Below are 24,599 nucleotides of genomic sequence, written 5' to 3'. Positions count from 1 at the left end.
TTCTGATGTATCCATCAAAAAACTAAACATCTCCTAAAATATTAAGAATGTAATAATAATAATATTATAATTTTGTACGACAGAGAACAATAATTACAAATAATAAGTTTAATAAAACGAGAAAGTATAATTGTAGAAGCAAATCCAGTAAAACCTACAGCTATAATTTAATCTCAATCATAGCAATATTCAATGTAAAATGTGTACAACCTGTACCTACAATGTACATATCAAAATACTCATTAACACAAATAAACTAATTTAAATAAATATATAAATAGGTATTAGGTATATAGGAAGTTATAATTCATCAAATGATGATGATGTAAGAAGTATTTTATATTTATAACAGATAGATTTACGTAATCCATTTCTTTAGAATGAGCCAATTTTCTTGTTGTCAACAATTTTCAAAGGATTATAGAAATAATATTAATAAAATTAAAGTTATGTAATGTACACTATACACAATACATAGATAATAAATATTCATAAAAAAATGAGTAATCAATGTACACACCTCTGCTATATAACCTTTTAAGTTTCTAATGATAATCTATCAACCAAAAGAAGTTAATAGTTTTAAGAAAGATTCATGATAAAATATATTCAAAATTAATTTTATTTATAGTCTATCTTTAAAAGTGTACTTTCGGGTTAACTGAATTAGGAAATAAAAATAAAAAAGAAATGAATATTAAATAGATGTAATGAGTAACAGACAATATGTTGAATAATCTTACAATAAATGGGACAAATACAATAAAAAAAAAGTTACAGCTTTATCATAACAAATCATAAATAATTATTACACTATTTTAATTAACTCAAAACAAAACCATCATAAATAAATATAATAATTAATAAAATAATATTTATAAATAGTACACAATTAGACTGTGAAATTGGAAATAAATCCTTTCAATTATAATAACATTATACAATAAAAAATGAAATGTTTGCTTCGCACATTTAATATTATTAAAAACATGAAACTAATTAAATTATATAATTTCCCAAGAATATTCATAATTACACCAAAGATCAATAATCGTCAAACTGTTAAAAAGTTTAATATTAAACTATAACTTAAGTTCTTTATATCATAACAAAAAAATATGACTAACAATCACAGTTAAGGATTTCAGACTAAGCACCAAAAAATAAAAAATGAAGACAATTTGAAAAGCTTATATATCTAATAGGTTATAACTAGATAGTGAATAAAAATATTATAAAAAAAAGAAGCCACCATGAAGTGCTTACTATAGTAATTCAATAAATGATAAAATAATGATATAAAAGAACGTACTGTACAAGTAAATCATGCCAACAATAGCCAAATAATAAATATTACTGCAATCCATAAGAACAATTTTGATAAGTAATGATCATCTTGTTGTAATTGACCAGCAATTGGAGCTAATTAAATTAAATCAATTATTGAAAATGAGAACTCAAAAATGAATCAATTTTTTGTATTTACCTCCGTGTGGACGATCAGAAAAATTAAATGATGTTAAAAATCCAAAAGGAAATGCTCCTATTCCAAATGACAAATGGAAACCACCATCTCCAAAGTTAAATCCAGGGAATCCCTGAAAGAATTAAAGTTAGTTCTGTATAAATACAAAATTATATTAACTGATAACTTAGATAACTTACAGTATGAGCATCAGGTTCAGTTCTTTGACCAGCAGGCCTAGGTGGCACTTTGTTTCTATAACAAAAAAATATTTTTAATAGGTAATTAACACTGAATTCATAGGTAATATTTTAAAAATTAGATAGTAACAAGTTGACAGGGGCGGACAGGGATTAAAAATGTCACCGGGATTTAAAATTAGAGAGGCCACATCTATATACTTATTGATTACACGATAAATTTTTTTTTTTTTAATTTTGATAATAACGACCAAAGGCCACATTAGGCACTAGCCCTCCAAGTTGACATTAAAATAGACTATTAATTATTATGTATATGTTTTGTGTTATAAATAATGACATAAACTAATTGTAATAATGTAAACATTATTGATAAAGGTTACAATAACAAAATTTAATTATAATAAAATTGTTAAGGGCTAATGTTAAGTAATGTATAATAATTAATTAAAGATTTTATTTCAAAATAGTAATTTATTTATTGTGTTTATTTAAATAAATAAGTTGTATTAATTTAAATTATCAATATTAATTAACCTAAAAAAAATTGTAATTTACCTCGGATCTTCTTGTTTAGTATTTCCACGCCCATAGATTGGTATTACTTTGTCTTTACTTATAACAGCTTTACACACAGGGCATACTTGTCGACTTGATCGCGTTTCTAACCATTGATGTAAACATGGCCAGCTAAAATATTAAAAACTTTAGATTTCAACAAAATAATAATATAAACAATCTATTAAATGACTAAACAATAGTAATTAATAGGGTTCATATTTAAAGGCAATACAAACGATAAAACATATTACCACTTAAAATGTGAAAAAAACATTTACTGACAAACAACTTAAGTTTAGGCATCAAGAACACGTTTTTACATAAGAATTATATTTTTATCACTAAATAAAAAAAAGACATTTACCTTTAAATCTGAATTCTTGTAATTAATAAAGCAGCTCAGAAATTAAAGGAATTACATTTTTTTATATACCTTTAATTTATAGCTGACTTAATTCAAAAATGTATTCTTTATAATGATGAAATTAAAAATTGAAAATTTTACTATTTAGCTACGTACTAAAAACATTTTTTTCAGTTTGATAATTAACGCCAATTACAAAATCTTTCTTTTATTTAACAACATTAATTTAATAATATACCAATAATATAAAAATGTTGTTTTTTGAATATTTGTTTTGTTTTGCATTTTAAAGTCTATGCATTTTTTGTTGTCTATTTTAGCTCCTATGATTTTCAAGCACTTGTAACTTCTAATTTCTAATATGTATAATATTTTATTATTTTATAATATTAATTGGATTCCTTATAAGGATTGTTATAATGTTTTGCTAGAAGATTATTGGGATGTATAGACATTATACCCTTTATTATTGAATTTACTATAACATTGGTAATGGATATTTGTTTTAAAATATAATTAATTTACATTTGCAAATGAAGATAGATCAGTTCAAAAAGTAGTTTGCATTTTGTATTTTTATGTTTACTAGTTGAGAAAGAAAAAAATATTTCTTAACTATTGAATATTGTATATGGCAAATAGTGAATAAATTTTAAATACAATTTAACAAATTTAAAATCTTGTAACATCCGATTGATTGAAGATTTATGAAAATAGAAGCTAGTGACCATTTATAACAATTACCTATTTAAAAAATAATGGAAACCACATTCAAAAATAATTTATGTTTGTACTTCATGGCTTAAAAATATTCATTTTTCAAGTTTGTTTTACTCATTTTTATTAACAAATGAACTAACTTTCTCAATGGGTTTTGCAGTAATATGGAAATGTATTGGGCAAAGTATGAACCCAATCAATTTTCAATCACTATTTGTAAACGCTTAGTATTTTGTACGTCATGAATAAAATAAAACAAATTATTTTATTAAGGTTAATTAAACAGCTCACGAATAACTAATAAATTTACTTGGTGTTACAGCTTTAATTTAGCAATGGTACTAACCAAAATAAATGGCCACAAACACTGACAACCGCGTCCTTTGCATTATCCAAGCATATGTTACATTCAAACATGTTATTTTGTTCATCTTTGCTATCATTTTCTTTATTGTCTGTGTTCTTTCGAGAAGAATCTGACTCGTTGCTAGTAGTTGCCATTGCGTTCTAACACGTTCAAAAACAGACTTAATACATGAATGTAATAATTAATAATATTGTAACATTAGCCCTACGTAATACCGTAGACACAAACGTCACATACACCACCTAAAACCAATAAATGGATAGCTAATCAACATTAATAGTATGGTAATTGTTTGTTATTGACGTACACATTATAACCAAAACCAAAGTAACTTTGGTTATCTCCTCTATATTAACGTAGTAAACAACTCCTCCACACATTATCCTCATACGCGATCAACGACAAATGATGTAACATACTAACATTGTTGTTGTTAAGACTTACGACTAGATGAATATATGACGTATTTGCTCGGACTGTTCTATAAGTCCGTTAAATAAATTCAATGGGTAAAATAAAGTTTATGACGATTGCCGGATACGCACTCTGGGATTCGGCAACAGATTCGTAACTGATAGACGACAACGGCCAGACCGAAGTCCTAGCGAAATGAAATCAAAGTTGCACAAAATTAGAACACCGACACGGCGACCAGCAACCAGCTTGAGATTAAATATTAAATTATAATAATTGATTAATTATTATCATGAAGATTAGAATATTATATTCTAATCTTCATGCTTATTATTAAACATTTATATGATTAAACCCAAGGTTTTTGATAATATTATTATCTATTCTATATTCTATTTCTATACCACAAACGCACAGAACATTATTTAGAAATGACTTTCAATCAGCTGATCGGACACAACTACTGTATCACAGAATTGATTATAAGTTGAAAAATATAGGTACGTGAACTGGGAAGTGGGACAAATGGACAATATCGTCAAAATATCCTTGTGCTGTAGTTCTACAAACGTCACAAGCTATTCGTTCCAAAAAAGTTGGGAAAAATACATAATTATTAATTAGTATTGTGTGTTTCAACCTGTTGATACTTGACTACGTAACTTCAATCAAATTTTTTTGATTTTTTCTCATTAAATGTTTCATCTATATACTTAATAGAATGTAAGAGCTATAAAAATCTTAAAAAAATTGAAGTTGACCACCTATACTTAATTGTTAAAAAATTTATTCTGAACTTAGAAGAATTAAAAAAATAACGGAATCTTATTATAATATGTTCATTGTCCATGCACACAACTATTGAATTATATTTAATAATAATGTCAATTTACAATTAAAGCCTCATCGTAGTAGGCATAATAAATTGCCTATACAATACTCCTTAGAATATGACCGATTAGAATCATTTTTTATAATAAGTTATTATGTATAACTGTATAAGTATGTGTAAGACATGATTGATGATTAAACCTACATTTTATTAAATTAAAACACTTAATCTTGAATTTTGAACTGGTTGATATCGATGCCCCTGACGGCCTGACCGTATAGGCACTACAGGCTATAATAAGTAGATCGACCATCGACAAATATCCATACGTTTAATACATATTTTAATAAACAACCGATAACAAAATCAATAATAATCCAATATAACTATTATTTTAGTCTGCATTTTGGGTTTTTACATTAATTATTAATTTTTTTTTTATATATATTACAATAGCATAATAAACACAGGTTTACAAAATCCACAGCTGAAATAATTAAAAAAAAGCAAAAATAAATTTGTTTATTTGGTATTAGAATGAAGTGAAACGAATTTATGTATAAAAATTAGATTTATAAAAAAAATCGATTTAAAGCGAGTGCGGTTATTATTATAACGTATCAGGCCCGTAGCCAGGGTGGGGTAAAAGGGGTCCCTCCCTCATATCCTATAAGTTGGTTCATGTAATTTCTTACAAAGTATGACATTAAGTATATGAGTAGATCACATGCAATTCAAATTATTTTCCGCACATTAATTTTATGATAAATTTTTAATCCAAGACTGTCGTGTACCGTGTACGAATGAACATTTCCTTCCAAATGTATCGTACCAAAATCGTACAAACGTTCTTTAATCATATTTTAAACGAAAAAAATTCCATCGGATCAGGTATTTTTCGTCCATTTTGTATCGGAACAAAAAATGTAAAATTTAGAATTCGCACAAGTTTACTTTCGAAAAAAGCATTGTAGAACAATAGGTAATGGTCCCGTCCAAATATGAATGTTGTTGACAACAATATTTATAGGTACTCCTTGACAATGTAGTATTATATTATTTCCTTGAAATGTTGTTTAGATTACACTACAAAACAAAAAAACATATTTTTTCATAATGTCCGGTCCCCCATGATATGATTACATGTTAAGAATTTAAGATTATTTAATATTTATGAATATTATAATTTATAATAATAAAATATTAATTTCATTAAGTTAAAGAATATTTAAATTTTTAATAGAGATTATTAAAAAATAGTTACAACGGTTTAATGTTTTCAGCTTAATGTTATTAACAAGTTTTTTTTCTTACTTCAGTTCATGAGTCTTGTAGAACGTGTGACATCTTACGATTTTTGGTATTTTTTTGTTGTTTTGCATTTGTGACATACATACAATTCAATTATGTCTGCTACTACTCGGAACATTCGTCACCAAACACTGGAACAACAAGTACTTACCATCTAAATGTTCCATTACCAAAACAAATTCTCTTTTTCATTTGTGTCATAATATAGTTAATTATTTGTATTTTCACAGAAACAACTATTGGAAATGAAGATGAGGCAGGTCAGACAAACTCCACAGATAATAAAAGCATCAGATAATGTCATGCCAAGTGCAAGAATAAGGCCTAAATCTGCTAGGCCACTAGAGATGAATTGTAAGTAATATTAATAATTAAGCAACAGTGTTTATATATTTTTGGTTTAATTTCTTTTTACAAATTATACCTATTCATAACGTAAAATTCAAATAAATATAAATACTTACATTTATTTAAAGTGTTTAGGTCTAACACGTTTATTTCTTAATTAAATTGTTGCTTGGTTGTAAATATATTATATTTTTATCTAATTTAAAACTACAAAAGATCTATAATCTAGATTTTAGTATAGAACATACCTAACTTTTATATAGCTGTGTGTTAAAAAAAAATAATTGTACTTTTGTTTTATTTCATTGTGTGTCAACATATTAAACTTAAAAATTCTTACATCCATAGATGAAAGATAAAAAACTAAACTTGAGTATGTCACTTAAAGATCATGTGCGTGTCACTCTGGCACACGCATGATATAGGTTCATCATCTCTAGTATTGAACAACTCTGGGTTGTTACTATGTTCTTGTTTTTATAGATAGTAATTCATATGCTATAAATTAAATTTCAATTCTTTTGTCTTCTAAACAGATGAAATCAAAAAGTTATAAGTTAGACTTACAACTAGTTACTATTATCATTAGCAAGTTCTAATTTCAGTAAAGTTGTATTAATGAAACATAAAAAATACATTATTTAAGTTAATATAGGTCTCTATAGCATAGTTCTAGTTTTAATTATATATTTTTTTATTAAAGTAATATTTTATACTTATAGAATAATAATAATGAATATACTATTTTATTGACTTATTTAATTTGTTACATTATTAATTATTAGGTTATGATGGTCCATTAACATATGCTATGATGAATTGCAGTCCAGACTCCAGTGATATATTAGGTGTATCAAGGCATTCTATTAATCATGATGTTATTGAAGGTTTGTAAAGTTATATTTATAATTATAATATATTGTTTGAGAGAATCTTGATGACAGTTATATTTTTTATATTTTATCATAAATTAACTATCTATACCATTTTTATGCATTCTTTAGTTCATCACTGAATTTGATTAATTTCAATTATTGTAATATGTGTAATTTTAAGGCATGTAAAGTAGATATAATAGATAAATTATGCATTTATGTTTTCAGTCTTGAGGTTTTTGTATTCTATGTTAATAACACCAATTGGGATGTATATTAAATAAATATAGATTTAAATCTCCATAGTTGAATAGATTAAATAAATAAATATTGTAATTTATATTTATATTTTTTATTTTTAGATATGAGAAAAGAAGTAGCTGAGATGACTGTTGACGAACGTAGGGTATCTGAAGATACTGAAGATGAAGAATCTTGTTCTATTTCTCCAGTTAAAAATTTAAGTTCAATACACATTAAAGAAAACAGCCCATTTATTTATCCTTCTTCGACCATTACTGATGTAAGTTACCTGAATATTTTAATAGTATGATATTTTTTATCATTTTGCTTTATAGACTAATGAATTGGAAGGAGATGTGTATGGAAATTTAGATACATTTGTCCTGGAACCTGCCGCCCAAGGTGTTCATTTTAAATGTCGTATAACTAGAGATAAAAAAGGCATGGATCGAGGGTTATATCCTACTTATTATTTACATTTAGACAAAGGAAATGGATCAAAAGTAAATTAATAATAAAACCATTAAATATTGAATAATCAATACTATCTTGTTATATTGTTATATTGTTTTAATGTTATAGATTTTTTTATTGGCTGCTCGTAAACGTAAAAAAAGTAGAACATCAAATTATCTAATATCAACAGATCCAACTGATTTATCTAGAGGAGGTGATTCATTTGTTGGTAAGCTTAGATCAAACCTAATTGGTACTCAGTTCACTGTCTATGATAATGGTACGTCACCATATAAGTCGTCTGTAGAAGGAGTTCAGGAAAGACAAGAATTAGCAGCTGTAGTATATGTAAGTTAACAAATAATTTACAATACATTGCTTTTTAAAAATCAACTGTAAAAGATAATTATTTTTAAATTGTATCTTTTATAAACAATATATTATTTTTTAGGAAACAAATGTGCTAGGATTCAAGGGACCGCGTAAAATGACTGTTGTCATACCAGGTATGAATAAAAACCACCAAAGAGTTAAAGTCGCCACTACTGATAACTATAGTTCACTATTAGGTAATAATTCAATTATAATTTAATTTTCACATTTATCTAAATTAAATAAAGGATTATATTCTTTAATAACTTTTATGTATAGAATGTTATCGAACAAAAAATATGGATGATCTGATAGAATTACATAACAAAACACCACAGTGGAATGAAGAAACTCAATCATATGTTCTTAATTTTCATGGGCGAGTTACACAGGCTTCAGTTAAAAACTTTCAAATTGTTCACGATAATGATGGTGAGTTTATTACTATTAAATAGTTGTAATTTTTAGAATACCTAGATATTAGATTATTATCATATAATTTCTTGAAAAATTAGGTATCAATTTAATATATAACCTGTGTATTCCTCATGTCTTCTAGATAAATACATTGAAAAAGTTTATAAAATCAAGATACATTTAAATAACACATTATTTTATCATAAAATAATATATAAATATTATACTAAATATTATATACACAATAATAACCAAATTTATATGGAAATGCGACTCTTAAATACATAAACTAAGGAATATATGAACATTTTTTTTTTAAATTTAATTATCTTTTATTTCAAAAGATCATAATTAATTATGGATTATGTGTCAAATTTTTTTATAAACTTAACTGTTTAGTAAAATATGTTAAGTAGGAAGATATCAAAAATTACATTTTATTTTTTGACATAATTTATTATTAAATTTATATGTATACTACAAGTGTACAATAATTGACACCATGTTTATTAATTACAATATCTAATTTAAAATATTAGAATACCTTTTTGAAATTGTACTGTTTTGTATAATAATAACTTTAGACATAGGGAATACTGCACACAGTAGCAGGAAATGGATGTGGCAAACGCATGCCAAATGCCAAACTCTCATTACTTAATCACTTATAATAATTAGAACAACCACTTACCTAAATTTTTGCTAAAATTAACACAATAAAGCTACTTTTGGTATGATCTGACCAAAATAGATAAAAATTTATCGTTACTTGAAGTTACTTTTATATGAGAGTGAGTGTCACCAGACTATTTAATTTTATTTTCTAAGCCACCAAAAAAGTTTAATTAGGATTTTTGTATGAAAATTTTATTATCTGACAGATAATAAATTTATTGTATTTAAAAAAAAAAAACTGTATTTACTTTATTATTTTTTCAGTTGATTACATTGTCCTGCAATTTGGTCGAATTTCAGATGATCTCTTTACAATGGATTACAGATATCCATTGTGTGCAATGCAAGCATTTGCTATCACTTTAAGTAGTTTTGATAGCAAATTAGCTTGTGAATAGTTATAATACATTTTACTTCAATTTTAAAATTCTAAAAATTCATCAAGTTTTGATTTTAAATCTCATACTTAATGATTTTAGTTAACTATAATTTTTTTTATTTCCTTTCACCTACTTATTTATATTTTTGCACCAAAAATTTCAATTTATTCTAGTCTTTATTCATTACATATTATTATTTAGTATTTTTTATGTGTTAAAATTAAATTTATAATTTTTAATGAATGCCATGGAGTAATTATATTATTTAAAAATTGAATCCTTTTTTATATTATTATTTAATGGAATATTATGATATTTATTTACATTGATTGTTTGAACACTGCCATTAATAATGTTAACATTATGAGCTGAAAAGTTTTGAATAAAGGTTGTTTTAATGTAATATTTACTACTTAAAATTGTACTGTGCTGGATAAATATTTCAATACGAGTATTATTATTTTATTTTGTATTAATATTATAAATTTCTTTTTTTAATAATTTTAAATCTCATATTTTAAATTAAACACCTTTTAATGTTATTGTTACTTAAAATTTGTAACTTACCGAAACTGGTATTTTATTTTGTTGTTAATTCATTCAAGTTAAATTATTAATTAATTATAAGAATTATTTATAAGATATTTTTCAATTTAATTTTGGCTGGTTAAAGCATTAAAATAATGGGGGAGGGGGGGCTAAATTATTTGGTACATACAAAATAATAGAGAAAATAGTCTTCACTTATAAATATGCAGGTGCAACACAGAAATACTGTTGATTATAAATTATAAGGTTTAATATCCATAGAAATATGCCAATTCAATTAAAAAAAAAACTATGATTTGTGTTCCTAAAAATATTTATTTTTATTAGTTCATTTGTCCTTTACTAGTCTATGTATACTCATATACTCTATTATTTTTATATTAAATTAAATAATGACATTAACTTAGGTATTCTAATTTTCCCAAATCAAATTTTAAATTATTCTTATGCAACTTAGAATGTACAGTATACAATCTCTGCATATTTGTTTTTACTTTTATAAAATTGTGTATTAGTAATATTTTATTATTTAATACATTTATATAAACTGCGGCAATTTTTATATCATACATTATTTTGATTAATAAATAATTTTGTTATGTTTAAGTTTTGTAATTGTCCTCATATCACAAATATCACATATCTATTTTGCACTAATTGTACCAACTATACTTTATATTAGGCTAATTGGTAATTGTGTATACAAACAAAAGTGCCTTACACTTGTGCCTTACATTACTAAATAATTATACATTTTTTTAAATTATACATCATATTGTTTATGTAAATGTTTAATTGTAAAATAAATAAAAAGTATTAAAAAAAACTAATTATATTGGTTTATTATTTTTTAGTACATATTCAACGTTGGCGACTGTCCATGAAGAATGTTATCAATCTGAAATTTAAAAATATATTTATAATTAATATAATATATTTTATTAAAATAATTTTGACTTAGGATACTTAATTGATTAAAATACATAAATACTATACACGGAAGGATAATCCTTAAATGCTATAAAAAAATCAAAATCTGAGTACTTAAAATTATTTAAGGGAACTTGAAAATCAAAGGTATTATAATTTGAATGTATTCATAATTTAAGTATAAGAGTGTGGAAATAAAAAAACTCCTCTACTGTACAGTACTTGTCGGGTATATCTTATTATTTGGTTAGTCACTATAATGCATGTGTTAAATTTGAATTCAATGTTTAATCGCTACAATATATGAAAAATGATTCTAAACATAAATGGTCTGTCAGCATATTAGTTATATAAGTACATTTTCATAGTAATATGTTATTTGATGTTTCTATTAATGTAATTTGTTTTTCTATTAGTATTACGGTTGGTTGATTTAATTTTTGCTGAAAATGTTGCATTTCTTTTTTTATATTAATATTTAATTATAATAAAAGTACATATTATCTATATTTACTATGTACTAAGTTATTTTTCATAGTACTTAAATGATTAGAAAAACATAAGAAAATACTATAATAGTATTTAATGTCTACATTTGTTAAGCTTATTGACCATGTCAAAATATTTTCATAGATACTTATGAAAAAAAAAATTGAAGACAGTATGACTTTTTGGTAGCCAAGGTTACCAAAGAATTATTGTATTAAAAATATTACAATTTTAACATATGAGTGTATTATTTTCCTGATAATTAAACAAAAAAATAATAATAATTTTTAATTTTGATTTACAAAAAGATCCAATTTTATAACAGAAACTTCTATCAAAGTTGATGATCAAATCATTTTTTTCTACTAACAACAGTGCTTTCATAATCCAGACACAAAAAAAAGTTAATAAAAGAGACATTCATTACATTCAATAATCAATACAATCATTTACAGTCAGTGGTGTGATAAACTTATTTTTTTGTGGCAATTGCCCCAAAAAAATTTAGGTTAGGTTATATGGGTAGGTTATTTTGTTAGATCGGTGGATTGTACAATATTTTTGTATTTAACATCATTATAATGTATAAGTATTATAAATGTTATAAATATTATAATTTATTATTTTTAATTTTAATATTTAGGTATATCGGCAGGTTTTTTATTGGTGGGTGGATGGGTAGTTAACTTCAATGTTTACCCTTGTGAAGAAAATTATAAAATGTTCGTGATGCCACTGGTCATAGATAATAAAGAATTTTCTTTATCAATCAATACATTTATTAATCAGTCGCAAATTGTTATGCAAATATCTGAGCAACAAGTTGATAATTCTGCGTACCTACTAATGTTCCAAACAAATATTTATTTGGGATAATTTATTTTATGTAGGAATAGAAAAAATATTGATGAACTTTGATATTTTTATAACATAATATAGCGTGTTGAAAATAAAACTGTTTACTTATTCAAATTGCTTGTGTTGTCGTATTTAATGTATTTACACTTGTGTAAGACAATCTGAACTGTCAGCTGTCAGGCGATATTAATACGTCAACAATACCGACCTCAATGTGAAATGAAAAAAAAATAAACCAGGCCCAGGTGGCGAGGTACCTACCTATATTATAATACGTCGACCTCCGTATTAAGAATCAAATCATTGTGAAATAAAATTAAAATGGATCTATGGCTTATGCTACTGAACATAATATAATATATTTACATATTCCACGATATTGATGTAATTTTTATTAAAAAAATAAAATATATATTATATTAATTTATATGATTTAATTTTGATAAAATTATTATGTTTAAATTTAGGTACCTATTAATAATTATTATTAATGTTAAAAGATATAAAAATGACTAAAAAAGTTAAACATCTTATTAATGAGTATTTATCATTTTAAAGGTGTTGTCTTATTAGTCATTAGCATACAAGTAAATTACATAATTATCATAGTGATGTAGTCGTAATTTTTTTTTAGTGAGTATACGCTTAATATTGTGCATGATATATATAAATACGTAGTTACACTCCCTACAACCAACCCTTATACACCTACTACGTTATTATTATTTTTATATTTATAATAATTGCATTTACTAATTACTACCCTGCCGCAATTAAAACTACAGTCTAAAATCATACTCCTAGAAATATATTATTATATAAAATTTTAATTTTTTATGATTACTAACCTATATATTATGGCCTGAATCACACTATGCGTAACTATACGTTTTATCGGTTGCCAATAATACGTAACCGATCCGCAACATCTATGATTAATATTTTAATATAATACAAACGCGTTATCGGGGCCAGACTAGACCGATTTGCGGAACCATATTAAAAAAACCATCGGTTCCCACCGCAACATGTAGCGGTCGAACCGACAAAACGCATAGTGTGATCCGGACATAGAATTTTTACCAGGAATGGCAAATCCATAGTACGCGAAAAGATTTTGAAGGCATAGGAAAAATTAAAATATTTTTACAATATTATTATATTATAATTTATAATATACATAATAGGTAAAAATATTTCGAGCATGCAGGCTTTTATCGGTCAATATTGAATATATAATGTATACGTATAATATTTTTCATAGCACGTTCGAAAAAAAAAAATTTCATAAGGTTTTCCACTCCTGCCTTATACTATATGGTCTATGGATCCGGACTTATGAGTTAATGACTCATTATATTTTTATTTATTGATTCAAAATAATTATTTATCAAATAAGTTTGTAAAATAAATATATTCCCTTACACGTATACCACGTATCATGTGTTATTCTATAAGTATATACAGAAAAACAGAGAATTAGTGAGTATACGCCATGTGCTTGCGTATACGCTCCACTACACGTCTACACACCACTAATAAATGATAATTACCTACATAAGTATGCCTAATAATTAAAGCTTAGCTTCTTCAAACAATTTTCTAACCAATTTTTATATGCAATATGTAGACCATGTAGTATTTAAAATCTTAAAAAAATGTTGGAGTCAATAAAATTTGACCCAACTTGTCTTATTCCCGAAATAAAAAAATATTTTATTTAAGATGTTCAAAAATATTTAAACAGCTAGTTTAATACATTTTTGAATCAGTTCCATTTTCTTTTATGCTAACTACAATTCAATAGACAATAGTATCCAACATGTTACGTGGACAATGCACCTACCTACTACCCACACACTTAAGTTTTTATTGTTACGTGTATATATAATTAATAAATATCATTAAACAATTAGATAACATTAGAGCGAATTTTTACTCTTACCTGATTTTTAAAAACTATTTCAGCAGTTAAGATCACTTGCTGGGTGTATTGTTTTACTTCGGGGCTGTCGATTGAGTACGGAGCAGGTACATTTGAACGTACTGCAGAGGTGATCGCATCCATCAAAGAATTTAAAACATAATTTTGAGTGCTCGCTGGTTGCGGTACGACTCCAATGTTATTATTTTGCGATCCGTAGTAATTCCTGTCGATTTCGTTACCGTACGCCTGTTGTTGTCCTAACATATTTTTGGTTACAGATTGACTCATAGAATAATCTGCTGTCGTTTGTTGGCCTGCAAATAAAGCTGTTGTAGTTTGCTCTGTACAGATAACACGTTTGTAGGTAGAATTAGGCAGGTACGCAAAAAAGTTCATAAAAAGAAATTTACAATAATCAATATTTATCGTTGAATGATGATATAAATATACTACAAACTATTAATTTTCAGGGAGGAGGGGGGAGGGTGAACCCCCAAAACCTCTCTGTATACGTGCCTGGGTAGAATTAATATGAATTGTGGTTTTACGGAAGTACCTGCCGTATAGTCGGTTGATTATAGTACGGCGAATTTATATATTTCGTCGTCGGCGCAGCAGTAGATTGGAGAGAATATTTGTTAACTAGAGCACCCGGTAAATTATGTAAGACCTCAAAAGGATTGAAATCTCGCTTAACTCGATGACCCTTAACATTTAAAAAAAATTAAAAATAAAACACAAACTATAGTCCCAAATTAGATGAGTAACTTACATATAAAATTTTCATGAATGTATTTAAAGTCTGCCGAAGATTTAGCATCACAGATCGTACGATAGCGTGTGTTAAACGAATTATATGACTCACTGAAGAACGTGGAAAATTTGCACTTGTGATGTCAAATATTGCTTTAGTACCGTCTAACGGTGCTTGAACCGAATTTGAAATTACAGATATCATATTTTGTACAAACATATCGTTTGAAGGTAAGTTTAATATTTCCTGATTACTATTTTGGTAAGACGACAATGGTGTTCCAAAAAAGCTTGTGCGTGTTGTACCATCACCACTTGTATACCTGTCGTTTTGGTTTGGCTGTAGATTTTTTGTGTAATCTTTTTTTAATAAAGACCACGAATTAGAACTATTTGGAGTAAGGTTCTTTAAGTCTACTTTCTTGTAAATAGATCCACTGCTGTCCATAGAACTTGGTTGATTATCATCTAGTGACAAACCAGGTGATTGTATTTTAGATGTCATCTGATTTTGATCAACGGCAGCTTGTTGATTAAAATAATTACTATTTTCTAGGTTCATTGGAATTTGATTATAAGCCGGATTTTGATTAAAATTGAAAAATGAATTAGATTTTTGTTTATTAGTATTTGAATTAAAATGTTGAACGTAATCAGCACCATTTGGAAATGAGGAATACCATAATGGCATTTCTGTTGATGGAGTATTTAATAAATTATTATTAATTAGATAACTATTATCATTGGTTGATGACTGTTTAGGAGATAGTTGAAGTATATGAACATCATTAGGATTGGCGTAGACGGTTATTTTAGCGTTATCTTCTTTCACGTTTTTTGGATTTTCTGTGTCTACAATAAACGAAGTATCGTAATTGGATAGTCTATCCAATTCTGATGGTGGTACGTCAAATACCAAATTTCCTAATGTATATAGTTCATCATTTTCTGTATCGGTATCATCTAACGCAACAACTAGTGACTCAGACATTGCTTTTTTTAATTTTGATTCTTCATTTAATTCAGTATCTTCAACATTTTCAGATGATGAATCTTCGTTCGATGTATTTTGTAGATTTTCAGTATCATTATTTAAATCCATATTACTTATTAAATCGTTTGATTGTGAATCAATAATCGCATTTGCTGCTTGCACGTTCATTGGCAATTGTGGCGGCATATCATTGACTACTAATTGAAAATCATCTTGATTATTTTCTGAATTTAAAAATAATTGTATATCTGTTTGAGAATTATCTATTAAAACATCTTCATTTTGCGCGAAATCATTAATAAGTGGTTCTGATTGACCATCTGGAAGACCTAAAAGAGAATTCAATGACATATTGTCATTTTTAATCTGCATAGTATTTTCATTAGGCGTTAATTTCGAAGATGATTGTGATGGTATTGGAGATATTTTTGATTGATTAGGAGGAAAATCAGGAGCAGACGATGGTTTGTTTCCTTGATTTTCAGCGTTATATATAACTGGGTCAAAATCTGGCACTACTCCTTTAATCTCAGTATCATATTCATTTGGGGGAGAAGATTGCTGTACGTTTTCTTGGTTTTTACCGTTATTTATAGGTTGGCCAAAATCTGGTGCTTCTTCTTTGATCTCAATATCATATTCATTAGGAGTAAAAGATTCTTTAGCCATTGGTTTTGAGAGTTGGAATTGATTTGGGAGAGAAGAAATTGGGGGAGGAGATTGCTGTATGTTTTCTGGGTAATTACCGTTATTTATAGGTTGGCCAAAATCTGGTGCTTCTTTTTTGTTCTCAATATCATATTCATTAGGAGTAAAAGATTCTTTAGCCATTGGTTTTGAGAGTTGGAATTGATTTGGGAGAGAAGAAATTGGGGGAGGAGATTGCTGTATGTTTTCTGGGTAATTACCGTTATTTATAGGTTGGCCAAAATCTGGTGCTTCTTTTTTGTTCTCAATATCATATTCATTAGGAGTAAAAGATTCTTTAGCCATTGGTTTTGAGAGTTGGAATTGATTTGGGAGAGAAGAAATTGGGGGAGGAGATTGCTGTATGTTTTCTGGGTAATTACCGTTATTTATAGGTTGGCCAAAATCTGGTGCTTCTTTTTTGTTCTCAATATCATATTCATTAGGAGTAAAAGATTCTTTAGCCATTGGTTTTGAGAGTTGGAATTGATTTGGGAGAGAAGAAATTGGGGGAAGAGATTGCTGTATGTTTTCTGGGTAATTACCGTTATTTATAGGTTGGCCAAAATCTGGTGCTTCTTTTTTGTTCTCAATATCATATCCATTAGGAGTGAAAGATTCTTTAGCTATTGGTTTTGAGAGTTGGAAATGATTTAGGATAGAAGAAATTGGGGGAGGAGATTGCTGTACGTTTTCTTGGTTTTTAGCGTTATTTATAGGTTGGCCAAAATCTGGTGCTTCTTCTTTGATCTCAATATCATATTCATTAGGAGTAAAAGATTCTTTAGCCATTGGTTTTGAGAGTTGGAATTGATTTGGGAGAGAAGAAATTGGGGGAGGAGATTGCTGTATGTTTTCTGGGTAATTACCGTTATTTGTAGGTTGGCCAAAATCTGGTGCTTCTTTTTTGTTCTCAATATCATATTCATTAGGAGTAAAAGATTCTTTAGCCATTGGTTTTGAGAGTTGGAATTGATTTGGGAGAGAAGAAATTGGGGGAGGAGATTGCTGTACGTTTTCTTGGTTTTTAGCGTTATTTATAGGTTGGCCAAAATCTGGTGCTTCTTCTTTGATCTCAATATCATATTCATTAGGAGTAAAAGATTCTTTAGCCATTGGTTTTGAGAGTTGGAATTGATTTGGGAGAGAAGAAATTGGGGGAGGAGATTGCTGTATGTTTTCTGGGTAATTACCGTTATTTGTAGGTTGGCCAAAATCTGGTGCTTCTTTTTTGTTCTCAATATCATATTCATTAGGAGTAAAAGATTCTTTAGCCATTGGTTTTGAGAGTTGGAATTGATTTGGGAGAGAAGAAATTGGGGGAGGAGATTGCTGTATGTTTTCTGGGTAATTACCGTTATTTATAGGTTGGTCAAAATCTGGTGCTTCTTTTTTGTTCTCAATATCATATCCATTAGGAGTGAAAGATTCTTTAGCTATTGGTTTTGAGAGTTGGAAATGATTTAGGATAGAAGAAATTGGGGGAGGAGATTGCTGTACGTTTTCTTGGTTTTTAGCGTTATTTATAGGTTGGCCAAAATCTGGTGCTTCTTCTTTGATCTCAATATCATATTCATTAGGAGTAAAAGATTCTTTAGCCATTGGTTTTGAGAGTTGGAATTGATTTGGGAGAGAAGAAATTGGGGGAGGAGATTGCTGTATGTTTTCTGGGTAATTACCGTTATTTGTAGGTTGGCCAAAATCTGGTGCTTCTTTTTTGTTCTCAATATCATATCCATTAGGAGTGAAAGATTCTTTAACTATTGGTTTTGAAAGTTGGAATTGATTTGGGAGAGAAGAAATTGGGGGAGGAGATTGCTGTACGTTTTCTTGGTTTTTAGCGTTATTTATAGGTTGGCCAAAATCTGGTGCTTCTTCTTTGATCTCAATATTATATCCATTAGGAGTGAAAGATTCTTTGACTATTGGTTTCGATAAGTTTGTTGTCATTTGAGACAATTGTGATTGATTTGGGATAGGAGGTATCGGTGGAGAAGATTGTTGAATAATATTTTGGTTTTTAGCGTTAATATTAGGTTTGCCAAAATCTGGTGATTCTGCTTCACTAATATCAATATTATATCCGTTAGATTTTGAAGACTCTTTGACTATTGGATTCGATAAGTTTGATGCCATTTGAGACAATGGTGATTGATTTGGGATAGGAGGAATCGGTGGAGAAGATTGTTGAATAATATTTTGGTTTTTAGCATTAATATTAGGTTTGCCAAAATCTGGTGATTCTGCTTCTTTAATATCAATATTATATCCGTTAGATTTTGAAGATTCTTTGACTATTGGATTCGATAAGTTTGATGCCATTTGAGACAATTGCGATTGATTTGGGATAGGAGGAATTTGGGTAGAAGATTGCTGTATGTTTTCTTGGTTTTTAGCGTTATTTATAGGTTGACCAAAAGCTGGTAATATTTCTATTGGTTGATTTATACTTGACGGCAATTGTTCTTGGTATTCTTTGAGCGAAGGTCCAAGTATTCCGAAAGACTGAGAATTTGTTGGTCCACTACTCTGTGATGGTGGATGTAAATTGTATAACTGTGGTTCTTTAGAGTGTTGGTTTTGATTTTTTTGAATAACCTGTGGTGCATTATACGTTGAGGGCTCAGGATGTTGTTGCTCATAGTTATAAAGTGGTGCATTATAGGGTTGGGACACAGGAGATTGTTGTTTATAGTTATGAGGTTGTGCATTATACGGCTGTGACATAAAATATTGTTGATTATAGTTGTTATAATGTGGTGAATTATACGGTTGCGGCGTAGAATATTGTTGATCATATTTAATGTTTTGTTGATTATCATCATTATTCACATATGGATTATGTGATGGGTTTGGATTCATTGCATCGAAAATATTTGTCATTCCTTGAAGAACTGTTTGGGCTGGTTGACCAGTCCAAGAGTTAGGCGCTGCAGGTACATTTTGTCCGTGAAACGGTATTGAATTTGGAGGATTGTTTGGTAAGCACTTAACATTTAGAATCTGTAAAAAAAAATTGTTTTGACATGTATATGTCTTATGGCTGGGGGTCATTCTGTTAATTTGTGCGACACCAAGAATGTTACCATTTGAGACGGCGATTGTTTATAGCAACTGATTGTTATAGCAACCGGTTGCTATGTAAAAATGTATAAAACAAATATATATATTATTATATTATTAGTTTAATCTAACTATTTTTAACTATTTTTTATTTTTTTTATTTTTACTATTTTTAATTTTTTTTTTTTATTCTAATACCAAATTGACATTGACATTCTTATGTCAACTATATTCAGTAGAAACAAGACATATACAATGTATAGGTATTATACATGTACCGATGTATCTGCATGTAGTGAAGATTCTCTTTAGTTTTTATATTTTGTTTGTATCAAAATTCAATGATATTGTATTGTTTTATATTTATTGTAGTATTAAAATAGTAATCCTCCATAATTTCTTTTTACAATTTGTAGTATAAAATGATTCCTGTAAATTTCAAAACTGAAGGTTTTGGCATCTTTCCTGAGTTGTTTGTGTTGATTGAATTGTTTTTTTTTTTTTGTAGCCCAATAAGAAAGCAATTCAGATGACTATTTTAGTAAAAATCTTATTCACAAGAACCTTCATAATATGTAGTGATTCGAGTAGAAATAAAATTCACTACTTCAAGAAGATGGGAAAATCAACGTTAAATATATACTATTTAAGTGAATTTTTATAAATCATTTAGACGTAATTTTACAAAGGGTTATTAAGATCTTAAAATACTGGATTATCAAAATACACTAGAAAATTGTTGAATGGTTTACTTAACGTTTTCGATAACGATAAGCCTTAAGGTACAATAATATTATGAATTATATTATGTTCATTATTAAATTAAACTAAAACAACTAAAATTAAATAATACAATACAAAAACTGTAATACTTATAGTTTCAATTGGTAATATTAGTTTATTGAAATGGCCAAATTTAGTCATGGTTTTTTTTTAGATTGAAACATTTTTACATTTTACTTATTATTTTTCAAACAATTTTTTGTCTTTAATATAATATATACCTACTATAATACTTATAATCATTAAAAAGTGGGCAAGTGAGTACCGCTCTGCTGTACATTAGGTGCCGTATGGATCATTATTATATATTATAGGAGTGTTAAATTTGAATCCAATGATAGTTATCATTGTATACGAAAAACGATTCTGAACGAAGATGATTTGTCAGCCTAGGATATAATTTCTAGTGGTTGGTAAAAAAGGTGGTTTAAAAAAACCAGCTTATATTAAAAAATATTTTGAAAATTAAATCACGTAAAGAAAACGCGAATCTTAATAACTGGTAAAATTTTCAAGTATCTACGACTTATACTTTTTGAATAATAACAAATATTTAAAATCGTTTGAGGATAAATCGTTATCGTTACGCTATTTCGTTAAAATTTAAAATTCAAACGCACTTAAAATTTTTCCTATAATGATGTTTCGAGTTTTCTCTATAGATACTTGAAGGTAAACTTATGGAAAACTTAGTGTTGTATTTTTAATCCTTAGTTATAAACACAAAAAATTTTATGATTTTTCAACTTCAAATATTTCGCAAATATTCATAATTTTGACGAATTTTCGTCAAAATTTGAACTTCAAATGCTAATAAAAAAAAATTGTGCCTATGTATTCTTATAATTTTTTAATCACTATAAGAATAACATATGAGGAACTTTGTATTAAATTTTCAAGTATTTTGATAGGGCCAAAAAATTTTATCGACACTTCAAAAATATTTTTTCAGAAAAATTGAAAATTTCAGTTGTCTATAAATAGCTCAAAAAAAGTCAAAATATTTTGAAATTTAAATCACGTAAAGAAAACGCGAATCTTAATAACTGGTAAAATTTTCAAGTATCTACGACTTATACTTTTTGAATAATAACAAATATCAAAAATCGTTTGAGGCTAAACTGTTATTTAACGCGGTTTTTGTAAAAATTTAAATTTCAAACACTCGTAAAAATTTTTTGTCTGAATCCGGTAGAGTTTTTTTTACAGATATTTGAAGAAAAATGTATGGAGAACCTTGTACCAAATTTTCAAAACTTAGTTATAAAAGAAAAAAATTTTATGATTTTTCAACTTCAAAATTACTTGCAAATTTTCGCGTTTTCGACAGATTTCGTAAAAATTTGAACTAAAAACGCTTATAAAAAAAAATTGTGACTAACGATTTTTAATTTTTTTTAGCTACATTAAAAACAACTCATAAGGAACCTTGTATTAAATTTTCAAAACTTTTTGGTCATCCAAAAATTTTTTATCGACACTTAAAAAAAATTTCTCAAAAAAATCGAAAATTTCAGTGGTCTATAAATAACTCAAAAAAAGTCAAAATTTTTTGAAAATTTAACTATATACGGATACTACTGACATTAACATTTGGTGAAAATTTCAAGTATTTTCAGTGATTAGTTTTTGAATTACAACCATAAAAAAAAATCGATTTGGTCGAAAACTGGTTTTGCGTAAAAATTGCCGTTTTTCCGTCATTTTTTTTTTGTTTTTCTCGATTTTTTTTAAAAGTGTTGGAAAATGTTAACTTTTTACCTCTATAATGCACCAAGGATATTCACTTTTACATCGGAAACCACCCCCATTGTTTGAAATTGGAGCATTATTTCGACTAGTTATGCTGTACACAGACACAAAAAAAAAAAAAAAAAAAACACACACCATTGTAAAATCAATACATTCATCACTTTGTTCAGAATCTAAAAATACCCATGGAAGAAATACCTCAAATACCCATAAAAAATATACCCGATGAAATTGGTTAGTTAATTAATATATTATACTATACAGTTTAGTTATCTCTTATTATGATCGGGTAGTAAATAATTATATACGAGTTGTCTCCCAAAAATAGATAATTATTATTAATGTAAAATTACATAATTGCATTATAATAATTAAAAAATTCAGACTTAGGTACATTGTATTAATTATTATTTATAATTATGCAGTAGTCTGCAAATAATACACAACCATTAAAAATATTATCGAAAATCAATCAACGATATTATACTATATTTTCTGAATTATTTTATACGAGTAAGAGTGGCCAGATTATTATTATACTACTATGACAAACATTATCCTGTATAGTATAACAATGTATTTAATTTTTTACATTGATTTATAGATCTTATTTATAATTTATTATTATACACATAGTGTGGTACTAATACCACGAGCTTTTTTCTTTCGGCTATTATTTTCTTGGGTACTTTTTCCATAGGTATTTCTCCCTCGGATAATTTTTTCTAGATTATATAAATATATAATACCATAAGTACCTCTAATTACAACCATTATGATATGTTCAATATAAGTATTAAGTAGATGTATACATTTTTGCATGCATATAAATATAGTTATAGTTATATACGTTACAACACTGATTATGTGCAATGTTGTTCCGCTATAAAATATTATTCCACTGATCAGTAGGTAGTTTATGTTTGTACCTACCACAATAGATATAATATATTTGTGCAACACATAGTGTTTATTATTACGAATTAAAATATTATTTTAGCTATGTTTTAGAGCGTATAACTGCTAGCATAAGGGATTCGAGTTCTTTAAGATTATTTTTATAGAATATAATATAGTATTATAGTATAGTTTTAAATAAGTACCTATATTAATATATAGGGTGATACAAATACGACACTCAAATCACACTTCATAATTTCGCCACTGGCTTATTATACTTACCCTAATGGTTTAGGTACAGTAGGTAAAACTGATTTAAGACACTCTTCAAAGAATTTATTCTCTTAAAGCGTCTTAAGCAGAAAAGTGTCTTATACAGGGTTTGAAAAAAAATTAATTAGTAAAAATGTCGAGTTTATTTACATATATATTTATTATTATTTTATTGTAAAAGATAATTTAACAAGTGATACATTAGTCTTTTTAATTTATATTAATAAAAGTATTTATTTTTGATTGTTTAAAATTGTGAGAATGTATTTTAGGAAAGAATGTTTTCTATTTTGTTAACGTAACCCACCATTTCTTATTCAAATTGGTCTGTTAGTACTTACAAAGAACTTCAGTGTATGTAAGTTTTGAGTAACATACAACAATAATACATAAATAGTTTATATTTTAAAATAATATTATACATTACCTTTGATAGCAAAAAAAAAATGAATCCATAATTTACTGCTCCCATAACTCTTTATGTCAACTAAAAATCCTTGATTTTATATGAGGTGAATACAATTTTTAACATTTAAAATTTAAATACATATGTTCAAACTGTGTAATCAATACAATATCAATGAGTGAAATCAAGTAAATATTTACCAAAATTAACAAATAAAGGTATAATCAATATTAAA

At 26.9% G+C, this 24,599-nt stretch overlaps 3 protein-coding genes across 9 annotated transcripts; 1 reads left to right on the top strand and 2 right to left on the bottom strand.

Moving 5' to 3' along the window:
- Nucleotides 1–604: 604 nt before the first annotated feature.
- LOC114130460 (E3 ubiquitin-protein ligase RNF185-like) lies at nt 605–4,443 on the bottom strand. 4 transcript variants are annotated; one of them, XM_050209475.1, is made up of 6 exons: nt 3,985–4,443; nt 3,657–3,919; nt 2,224–2,355; nt 1,666–1,720; nt 1,487–1,598; nt 605–1,422 (listed from the first exon to the last, which is right to left on the bottom strand). In XM_050209475.1, exons 2-6 carry the CDS (start codon nt 3,809–3,811, stop codon nt 1,325–1,327), a joined length of 552 nt encoding a protein of 183 aa, XP_050065432.1. In that variant the 5' UTR covers nt 3,812–3,919; nt 3,985–4,443; the 3' UTR covers nt 605–1,324. The 4 variants fall into 4 exon arrangements, with proteins under 4 accessions (XP_050065432.1, XP_027851240.1, XP_027851241.1 ...); XM_027995439.2 differs by having other exon boundaries at nt 3,657–3,817; XM_027995440.2 differs by having other exon boundaries at nt 3,657–3,817; nt 4,223–4,443.
- Nucleotides 4,444–6,044: 1,601 nt separating this feature from the next.
- Nucleotides 6,045–11,988, top strand: LOC114130464 (protein king tubby). Of its 2 annotated transcripts, none has more exons than XM_050199393.1 (9): nt 6,045–6,377; nt 6,465–6,588; nt 7,368–7,469; nt 7,820–7,980; nt 8,036–8,203; nt 8,283–8,504; nt 8,608–8,725; nt 8,808–8,960; nt 11,404–11,988. In XM_050199393.1, the coding sequence occupies exons 1-9, from the start codon at nt 6,330–6,332 to the stop codon at nt 11,508–11,510; spliced, it is 1,203 nt and encodes a 400-aa protein (XP_050055350.1). In that variant the 5' UTR covers nt 6,045–6,329; the 3' UTR covers nt 11,511–11,988. The 2 variants fall into 2 exon arrangements, with proteins under 2 accessions (XP_050055350.1, XP_027851244.2); XM_027995443.2 differs by lacking the exon at nt 11,404–11,988 and adding an exon at nt 9,885–11,379 and having other exon boundaries at nt 6,047–6,377.
- Nucleotides 10,845–24,578, bottom strand: LOC126548843 (uncharacterized protein DDB_G0283357-like). Of its 3 annotated transcripts, XM_050199369.1 has the most exons (5): nt 24,386–24,578; nt 15,526–20,190; nt 15,310–15,459; nt 14,772–15,067; nt 10,845–11,447 (listed from the first exon to the last, which is right to left on the bottom strand). In XM_050199369.1, the coding sequence occupies exons 1-4, from the start codon at nt 24,428–24,430 to the stop codon at nt 15,038–15,040; spliced, it is 4,890 nt and encodes a 1,629-aa protein (XP_050055326.1). In that variant the 5' UTR covers nt 24,431–24,578; the 3' UTR covers nt 10,845–11,447; nt 14,772–15,037. The 3 variants fall into 3 exon arrangements, with proteins under 3 accessions (XP_050055326.1, XP_050055328.1, XP_050055322.1); XM_050199371.1 differs by lacking the exon at nt 24,386–24,578 and having other exon boundaries at nt 15,270–15,459; nt 15,526–20,256; XM_050199365.1 differs by lacking the exon at nt 24,386–24,578 and having other exon boundaries at nt 15,526–20,256.
- Nucleotides 24,579–24,599: the final 21 nt, after the last annotated feature.

Source organism: Aphis gossypii, chromosome 1 (assembly GCF_020184175.1).
Source record: "Aphis gossypii isolate Hap1 chromosome 1, ASM2018417v2, whole genome shotgun sequence".
Taxonomy (NCBI): Eukaryota; Metazoa; Arthropoda; class Insecta; order Hemiptera; family Aphididae; genus Aphis; species Aphis gossypii.
Note: the sequence above shows the minus strand (reverse complement) of the source record. Positions and strands in the feature narration are given on the sequence as shown.

What these genes read in the sequence shown, in the direction of transcription:
- LOC114130460 (XM_050209475.1), bottom strand. Translation starts at nt 3,811, where the DNA reads ATGGCAACTACTAGCAACGAGTCAGATTCTTCTCGAAAGAACACAGAC. An exon ending in GTTTGTGGCCATTTATTTTG is followed by an intron (nt 2,356 to 3,656) that starts GTTAGTACCATT and finishes TTAATATTTTAG; the next exon opens with CTGGCCATGTTTACATCAAT. An exon ending in ACTAAACAAGAAGATCCGAG is followed by an intron (nt 1,721 to 2,223) that starts GTAAATTACAAT and finishes TTTTTGTTATAG; the next exon opens with AAACAAAGTGCCACCTAGGC.
- LOC114130464 (XM_027995443.2), top strand. Translation starts at nt 6,330, where the DNA reads ATGTCTGCTACTACTCGGAACATTCGTCACCAAACACTGGAACAACAA. An exon ending in AATTAGCAGCTGTAGTATAT is followed by an intron (nt 8,505 to 8,607) that starts GTAAGTTAACAA and finishes ATTATTTTTTAG; the next exon opens with GAAACAAATGTGCTAGGATT. An exon ending in AATTGTTCACGATAATGATG is followed by an intron (nt 8,961 to 9,884) that starts GTGAGTTTATTA and finishes TTATTTTTTCAG; the next exon opens with TTGATTACATTGTCCTGCAA.
- LOC126548843 (XM_050199365.1), bottom strand. Translation starts at nt 20,241, where the DNA reads ATGACCCCCAGCCATAAGACATATACATGTCAAAACAATTTTTTTTTA. An exon ending in CATTCATGAAAATTTTATAT is followed by an intron (nt 15,460 to 15,525) that starts GTAAGTTACTCA and finishes TTAAATGTTAAG; the next exon opens with GGTCATCGAGTTAAGCGAGA. An exon ending in ATCAACCGACTATACGGCAG is followed by an intron (nt 15,068 to 15,309) that starts GTACTTCCGTAA and finishes CTTTATTTGCAG; the next exon opens with GCCAACAAACGACAGCAGAT.